General features: G+C 35.3%; 1 protein-coding gene across 1 annotated transcript; it reads right to left on the bottom strand.

Moving 5' to 3' along the window:
- Positions 1–3189: 3189 nt before the first annotated feature.
- LOC109206526 (protein NRT1/ PTR FAMILY 1.2-like) lies at positions 3190–7221 on the bottom strand. Its single transcript, XM_019369349.1, has 3 exons — positions 6872–7221; positions 6555–6772; positions 3190–4735 (listed from the first exon to the last, which is right to left on the bottom strand). The coding sequence occupies exons 1-3, from the start codon at positions 7023–7025 to the stop codon at positions 3275–3277; spliced, it is 1833 nt and encodes a 610-aa protein (XP_019224894.1). The 5' UTR covers positions 7026–7221; the 3' UTR covers positions 3190–3274.
- Between the last annotated feature and the right edge of the window lie 1898 nt (positions 7222–9119).

A 9119-nucleotide genomic window follows, 5' to 3' on the forward strand; every position in this document is an offset into this window, starting at 1 on the left:
AGAATCGTTTGGAAAATCGCCTCTTATGTTTTGGGTTTTGAAAAAGTGAAAAATGACTGAAATTCCCGACCTTATATACCCTCTGAAGACCCAGCGCGGGCCGCGCAAAAAATGGACCACGGCCGCGCTGAAGAACTGCACAAATACCACTCTCTGAACTCTCCGGCGCGGACCGCACAAAGGGGAACGCGGCCGCGCTGGTAGACCTGGGAAATGCTGGCTCTCTGAAGTTAGCTACGCGGACCACGCAGCTTCCACCGCGGACCGCACTAAGGCGACTGCGTCCGCGCAGCATGCACCACGGACCGCGCTAAGGCGACCGCGGGCGCGCTGGAGCCTGCAACTCCCTGAACCTGCAACATCTGTTATTTCCAAGTCTAAGATCTCTCGGGACCTACTCAAAACTCACCCGAGCCCTCGGGGCTCCAAACCGAACATACACATAACTCCAAAAACACCCTACAGACTTACCCGTGCGATCAAATCGCCAAAATACATCAAAAACAACGGATCAAGCCTCAAAACTCATGAATTCTTCCCAATTTTCATAAAACATCAATTTTCCATTTTAAGTCTGAAACACGTCAAACGACGTCCAATTTCAACCAAACTTTACAAAAAGCGTTTAAACCATATATATGACTTGTACAGGGCGCCGGAACCAAAATACGGGCCCGATACCACAGTCTTTTAATCAAATTTCATTTCCAGTTCCCTTGATAAATTTCTGAAAAGCAATTTCACAGAAAAATTTATTTCTCGGGCTCTAGACCTCGGAATTCGACTCCGGGCATATGCCCGAGTCTCATATTTTTCTACGGGCCCTCCGGGACCGTCCAATCGCGGGTTCGGGTCCGTTTACCCAAAATGTTGACCAAAGTCAACTTTAATCATATTAATATCAAAATTCATCATTTTTCACACAGAATTCATATTTAAGCTTTCCGGCTACGCGCCCGGATTGCGCTCGCAAATTGAGGCGATTAAAACGAGGTTTTCAAGGCCTCGGAAGCGCGGAATGAATGGGAAAAACAAGTGATGACCCCTTCGGGTCATCACAATTATTAACCAACTTTGGTCCCTAAGGTAAAGGGACCAGCAAAATATCGACCAGCCCTGTTTGGTCGCTTTTTGCCCTGAAAGCGACCAACTTTGGTCGCTTTTTGTGGTCACTTGGATTTCTAGTAGTGAACGTAGAAGACATCTCTATTTTTTCCGCGGGGAATCCCACTGCTTAGTTTTCAATTCGCCTCTGACCATCAAATGCAATGTGAATAATACATCCTCTAAAGGACTCTTCGAAAGATCTTGAGATTTCATTATCAACATTCTCATCAAATTATTATTTCCTATATAACACAAGTTTATTACGAAATTGGGGTTCGATATTCATTTCAAGTACAATTTCCTTGGCAAAAATCATAGCAATTGCAAATCCTTTTTCTCTATATTTGTTAAAGAAAGAAATCAAACTTTTTCACTTCATATTTTTTTTAAACTTATACATAGCCTATTAGGTGTAACAAAAAATGGGATCTCCACAAATGTGGAACTAAAGCAGTTGCTTTACTTGCTTTATGGAAGGGCCGCCTTTGATTTGTATGTTATAACTAGTTTCCTAAGTAAAAGCATAGTGTTTGAATATAAGTAATTGAACTATCAAACGGAAATAGTTCCTTCTTCAGATCAATGAAAATCTATTCCCAAATTAATGCATCATAGTATTATAAGGCCATTAAAATCAGACTGGAAGCGCAAGAACAGAAAAGTGAGGCTTTGACGTTGTAATCACTATCCTTCAAAAATTTATACTTTTGCTTTCTTGTTACGTAAGGTGTATGTCGAATCATATAAGTATATTCTTTTGTAAAATAATATAATATTACTAGAATTTGTTTTAAGTAAATCATTATACGTGAAAGAATAAATTACAAGTTTTTATGAATGATCATGTGGATCATCTTGCGGTGACTTGTTTATCGAGGTCAAGATAATTAAATATTGTCTAAACCTACAAAGTGGAATCAAAGTTTAAATAGGCACATGAGATTATTTTTACCTATGAGGTACAAACATATAACAAAACGTATTTCGCCTAATACTTCGTTATAGACGATATTAATAGTGTATGGTTCATTTATCCGTTTCGATCCCTCTATCGTGACCAAGACTCTTATGTCAACATTGGTATTCCCGTTGAAATTGGAACATGAAGTTAGTCAAATGAAGAAAACATGTTGTCTATGTGCTTTATTTTTCGTCATTGCGAAACATAAACGTAGAGAAAAATATTTGCCGATGAATTTAGATCTAAATTCTTCTAAATTAGAAAGTTGCATTGTTGGGATAAACACATACTTTGACCAATAATCTTTTCCCTTGCGTCAACTCGGCATCTTTCCTCTGTTATTTTCTCTGTGTAGCACTTTTATTGAAGGTTCAACCTCTTTCCTTGCTTTGTGAGTGCTCACAAAACTTCTGTAAGCAAATTTTTATGGGCTTTATAATGAATTCTCTTAAAACTGGGTTTGCACATTCTATTGGAACACCAAGACGAGTTGCTCCAAGACCTCGGAAAATATGGCAAACGGTTGCACACGACTAGAAGAGGACCGTAATATTTACACCCAACCGGATATCACTGCGTAAATTTCGCCTAATATTGGTTACGTATCAATAATTAACGAGAAAGAAAGATTTTTACCTTTTTTAGATTTATACTAGGAATAAAATTCTCCTACTATACAAAGAGGAAGCTTTTATATGAAAAACACATTTTTGTAACACGCATACCAAGACAATACAAATTCATTTTTACGCTTTCTAGTTATTGAAAAATTCTTATTTTACTGTTGTTCTTCATACTCAATTAGCTTCGAACCATTCATACTCAATTAGCTTCGAACCAAGGATTCAACCAAGGGCAGAAATTCTTGGGTTGATTATTCATTTTATCTTTCACTCATTTATATAATCTGTTGAATCAATCCACATTTCTTAAAAACAGCATATAAATTTAATTGTTATCTGTTTTAAGGGTAAACATAAACAACAAACATTAGTGGCAAAGCTTCCCTAACACAACACAAGGGGTGTGTTGGGCTGTATATTTAAAAAAAATCTCAACTGGTTGTGGTTTGGGGGGGGGGGGTCGAGAGGTTAAAAGAAAATGAGGCAAAGCTAACAATATAACAAGAGTAATCAAAAAATCTAGAAGCACTTGGTAATATATGATTCCGTATAAATACTACTACTAGTACTATGTATACACTATTTAACAACTAGCTTGGCGCGAATTCAAGCCATGACTAGACATGTTGTCATCATCATCACTAACCTCTAACATTCTCTTAGTGATGTCAACGTCAGCACAGGGTCCATATGCCCATTTACAAACCATGAAATAAATCAGATTAAAAGCTGTCATAATAGCAAGAAGCCAGTAGTAATACTCATAGTGACCTTTATTTATACTGCTTGAAACCCAACTCTCTTTCCCTTCTCCTTTTGTATGCTTATCCACAGCACTCAGGATCACACTTGCTAAAAGATTTGCCACTGCCATTCCTAGTCCTAAGAGTGCAGACGCGAGACTTGACATACTCCTCGGGAGCTCAGAATAATAGAACTCTGTTTGGCCGATTGCACTGAATGCCTCGGCTATCCCATTCAAAATATTTTGCAGTATGAGCCACATTGCTGACATTTCCACCAACCCCTCAGGGTTGTTCAAGAGCCCTTGGTTTATTGCTCTTCTTCGTCGAACATGTTCCACGATACCAGAGACTAACATAGACATGCAAGAGATGAATATGCCAATTCCCATTCTCACTATAGGTGTTAGACGAACTGGTCTTCCTCTGATTTTCGATGCCAATGGAAGCATCACACGGTCATAGAGAAAAACCCAAATTGTTAATGCAACCATCAAAAACATACCAAATGAGCCAGCTGGAATTTGAAATTTTTTTGTTAGATGTCTATCCATGGATTGAGCTTGCAGTAAAGGGAATGAACTTTGGCTTAAGTTTATCGATATCATAATCCCCGTCGACCACAGTGGCATGATCCTAATGAGGGCTTTTAGCTCCTCAACTTGCTCCACTGTGCAAAGGTTCCACGGGTTGACTGCAACTCCATTTGGCTTAACATCTTCAGGGCTCTTAATGATACAAGCTTTGTTTAAGAATCTCAATTTCTCCGTTGGCACTTGAAGTTCTGAACCATTCTTGTGATGGTAATCGGAATTCTGAATAGGGTATGAGAGTTTCCTATTCTTGTAGGCAACTACAATTACTTGAATAAAGCTGCTAAACAAGTTTGATTTGACCTTGTGCTTGATATAAAAAGGAGAAGCAAGGAAGAAAAACAACGCGGATAAGAACATGAGAATTGCAGGAACTCCAAAACCTATTTTCCAGCCCATCTTATCTTGAAGGTAAACGATACCCGTCAAGGCGATGAGAACAGATACTATGGATGAAGTATAATACCAGGCAAAGAAGCTCTCCAACACCCTTTGGTTGTTGGTATTATCTCTCTTGTCAAACTGGTTAGCACCAAAGGCTAAAGAACATGGTCTTATACCACCAGCACCAATTGACATGAGCAGAAATGAAAAGACCAAGAGCATGAATTGCGATGCTGTGGCAGATTTACAGGCCTGCCCTACTTGATTGCAAGGCGGTGGCCTTGCTTTCGGAATCATTGCTGTTAACCACAATACAGTAGTTCCCTGCGACAAAAGAGGGATTAAAGTGTTAAAAGTTGGTAAGTTAACTACAATTGTCTTGTCTTATGGACATAGCCGGATGTAATGTATAATCAACAGGTTCAACTGAACCCATCATTTTTTACATGGAAGTTATATATATGTGTGTGCACGCCTGCAAAAATCACTAAAAGTTTACATTAGTTTAAAAATCTAAACCCACAATTGCAAAAGCGCATGGTTAAGTGGTGACAGGGATAAGGCATAATTAATCCTAGGGATTAAAATTGAGATGAGTTTATCTCACATTTGTTTGGACATTTGTTTGGGGTAAAATTGCGGTATAACTAATCCCGGGATTGTAGTATTATTCTATCCCTATGGGAGGGTGGGATAACAATCCCAAAATAATTAATGTTGAGACAACTTGTTTCCCAACCAAACAACCCCTTAGCGCTTTCAAATAGAAAACCATGTTACAATACAAGCAATATCCCCATCATTAGGATTTACTAACTGATATAATAACATAGAGCTAAGCCGTTCAACTAGTAATTTAAAAAATAACCAGGGTGATTTTTAAAAAATAGCCAGATTTACAACTGGTCGTTCAAAAATAGCCCAATTTCAAAAGTAATCGAAATTTAGCCACTTTTTATTTAAAGATAAATCTGAGCGAAAACACTGTTCAAAACCCGGAAAATACTCCAGTATATTATGCTAGAGTTTCAGTATAAGTATACTTGAACTCCAGCATAATATGATGGAGTTCCAGCATAAATACACTAGAACTCCAGCATAATATACTGGAGTTCCAGCAAGTATAATGGTCCAGTATAATATACTGGAGTTTGGAGCACCAGTGCTCCAGTCTCCAGTATATTATACTGGAGCCAGCAAAGTATACCGGTCCAGCATAATATGCTGGAATTCATACACAAGTGCACCGAACTCCAGTATATTATGCTAGACCGATCTTTATTGCAGCAAAACGATGGCTATTTTTAATTGACTTGGTAAACGCTGGCTATTTTTGATTGACCAGTCCGAAAACTGGCTATACCGTGAAATTTTGGCGAGATAACTCCACCGGCCAAGACCAAATATAAAAGATACAGTACGTTAAATAAATTACTTAACTAAAAGATTTGGTGGGTAAATTGGCCTTTACAGTAATAGAATTTAACTGATTAAAAGAAATGGTGGGTAAATCAGCTGCTGTAATTAAGAAACTAAAAATTTGTAGCAGCAAATAGGACAGTAAAGACAGTAATTTTCAAAAGTTTAGACTGCATTGGATCCTCCGAATGCAATAAGAGAAGCTAAAAATTATAATTATTTTGTCAGGATTAAGACGTTCGGCAGTAGTAATAAGGATTAGCACTTTCTTCGGAAATATAATTAATAAATTCCATTAACAAGGAGAAAAGACATAAAGAAAATGAAGAATGTCAGTGTAACGGACAACAGTAACGCATTTTATAAAATTTTAAATTAGACAAACGGTGGTTCCATAATACAAAAATACTTATCAAAACGTAACATCGCTCTCGTCATGTTCCTTGACCACCGAAAAATCAAGTTTTTCCAGTTAAAGCTAAACTAAAAAAAGAAAAATTGTCGTAAACTGAGCTAAACCCATTAAATATAGGCGACATAAAAGTTAAAACTAGGATGTACTCTTTAAATTCACAAATTTATAACTAAATACTAATAAAAATAGTCATTAAGTAAATAAATGGTGGGTCGCCATCAGATCAATTAGCTGTCCCTCGACCCAAACGACAACTCGAAAACACTAATTAACAAAAGATAATTAATACACTTAGTAGTAATTAATTACCAGGAAACTGAAGATGGAACCAATGCCAATGGCGAGGAATCGACCCAGATATGAATCAGCAACAAAAGCACCAACTAAAGGCAAGAAATTTGTAGCTGATGACCAGAAAAACAGTAAATTTTGAGCAGTAATAACTTCCATCCTATAATCCTTCATTAAATAGAATGTCATATTGGGTAAAAGTCCATAGCTTGCCACTTTCTCCAATGCTTCATTTGCTGTAATCAACAGAATCCAAAAAAAAAAAAAAAAAAAATTATATGTATACCCAGAAACAAAGAAGTAAAAATAAACAGAACAAAAAAAAAAAATGGTACCTATAATAAAAGGCATAGTGATGAGGCCACCCTTTGATCTACTTTTAATAGGAATAGAAGAAGAATGAGGAGAAGTTTGTTTTTGCTGCTGTTCTGAATCCTCCATTTTAATTGATTGATCTAAAGAAAGAAGCTCAGTCATCTCTTGCTCCATTTAACTACTGGAGATTAAGCAGCCGTAGCTGAGGAAGAGAAGCTGAAACTTGAACTGTGTTTTGGTTGAAGTGAAATTGTACTCAAAAGCAAAAAGGAAAATTTAGAGAAAAGCTGGATCTATAGTGAGACAAGTATGATGGGAGGTGGATGCAGTTGGTTTTTTGCAGATACAAGAAAAGTCATGACTCATCATCCTTTTTCCTCTCTCTTCCCTACTTATATAAAAATAAATAAATAAAATAAAAAAAGAGTAAAATAATTCTGCTCTTTGACATGGTTCAAACAAGAAAGATAAGGAACTAAAGATAAAGTTATCTGCGTTTGATCTATAGGTTATGATTTCAAGTTCTACAATTTGTTGTTGATATTTACATTAGAATAGATTAACTACATTATATCTTTAGGATAACATTTTCCGAATTTCTATACGAACGTGAGATAATTTGTACACCGGATTATCATAATTCAAACAAGGGACTTGATAGACCGCTAGAGGCTCTGTTTGTGATTCCGTGTGAAAGGCTGCATCCTTTTTTACAGTGGATTATCAATGTAGTTCACGTTTGGTCCCACTATCTATCTTCCCACACGCTTCCCACTGCAAATTACTTCGCAGTTCGCCTTTGCACAACAGGATTATTGTTCTTCATTGTTTTATAATTTATTATATTGTATTATATCGTATTGTTTTATGAATATAATATTTAAATAGATTATATTATTTATTATTGTTAAATAATATTTTGCTGTTTGGTTTGACTGTATCGTACTGTACTTTTTACTAAAATACCCTCAATTGTTTAAATATTAAATTTATCAAAAATATGCATAAAAATAATTTTAAAAAATAAAACAGAAGAAGGCAAAACACCTTAAGAAAGCAGAACAAAGGAGTGAGGCAGAAGAAGGCAAAATAAAGGAACACAACTAATTGTTGAAGTTGGAGATTTGGAGTTAAAATAGCAAAAAAAAGCTAAAAGGATAAATAGAATTATAGAGTAACAAGTTAGGGCATAATTGGAAAGAAAAATAGAAAACAATCCCACCACACCAAATCGGTTGTTTCAAAAAGGAGGCTTTTTATTGTTTCGGAGCAATATATTTAACAATACAATACAACCAATTTTAATGAAACAATCAAAACAAACATTATTTTGGGATAACAATACAATACGATACAATGGGAACAACCATCCAAACAGGTTGTTAATTAAAATTGAAGAAAAAGAAAACTTTAAATACAAGTTGAATTTAAAGGAAAAACAAATTGGAAGTAAAAATTATATTTGCATAATATAGCATACATATCATCATGCGAATCCAATAATTATAACTTAAATAATATACACATATAAATAATTCAATAAATAAATACAAATGGCAAGTTTTCAAAACAGATAAACTGAATGTATTGTGTTAGAATCCCGAACTCACACTCAATAAGTTCATAATTATGAATCCTCTTTGTTTCCACATGAATTTCACGTAAAAAAAATTAAGTTTTATGAAGTAAAATTATTACACGTAAAATACTACTCAAATTGGTGAACTAGAAATGGTCTATTTCTAAATAACTACAATATACACTGATTTACAAATTAAATTTATTAAAAATATATCTTTCTATTTGTTTCAGTTCACCCGTCGGTGAATTTCAGTATAAGAGATAATTACTGTGGACAACATAAAAATTGCACTCCCTATCCTAAAAAACATTAATGAAAGCGGTATGTTATAATTAAAAAGAATTGTTGTGGTCCAGAAGAATCTTACTATAGTTATAGTCATCATTAATATGACCGGGCTAGTTGGTCACGTGATTAAGGGATTATTAGAATTCAATTAAGTCAACTTAACCTTTCAGTCAAAAGAATAAGAAAAAAAGTCCTATCTTTGTGAAATTATCTTTAAGCATTTACCTTCTGTTTCCATAACTTTATTCTATATTTTTTCCTTATCATTTGTTCTAATGAAATGGTTGGAAAAGTTGTGTAAGCCCTCAAGAAATACTAAATAATTATTTTTTTACCTCATAATTTAACTAAATTTGTTACAGTATTACTCCTAATTTAACACACTAAACGTGACTCGG

This window comes from Nicotiana attenuata, unplaced genomic scaffold (genome assembly GCF_001879085.1).
Source record: "Nicotiana attenuata strain UT unplaced genomic scaffold, NIATTr2, whole genome shotgun sequence".
In the NCBI taxonomy this organism is placed as follows: domain Eukaryota; kingdom Viridiplantae; phylum Streptophyta; class Magnoliopsida; order Solanales; family Solanaceae; genus Nicotiana; species Nicotiana attenuata.

Excerpts from the sequence above, each read along its gene's own strand:
- LOC109206526 (XM_019369349.1), bottom strand. The coding sequence starts at position 7,025 with ATGGAGCAAGAGATGACTGAGCTTCTTTCTTTAGATCAATCAATTAAA. Across the intron at positions 6,773-6,871 it reads CACTATGCCTTTTATTATAG|CAAATGAAGCATTGGAGAAA; the intron begins GTACCATTTTTT and ends TGTTGATTACAG. Across the intron at positions 4,736-6,554 it reads GTTCCATCTTCAGTTTCCTG|GGAACTACTGTATTGTGGTT; the intron begins GTAATTAATTAC and ends CTTTTGTCGCAG.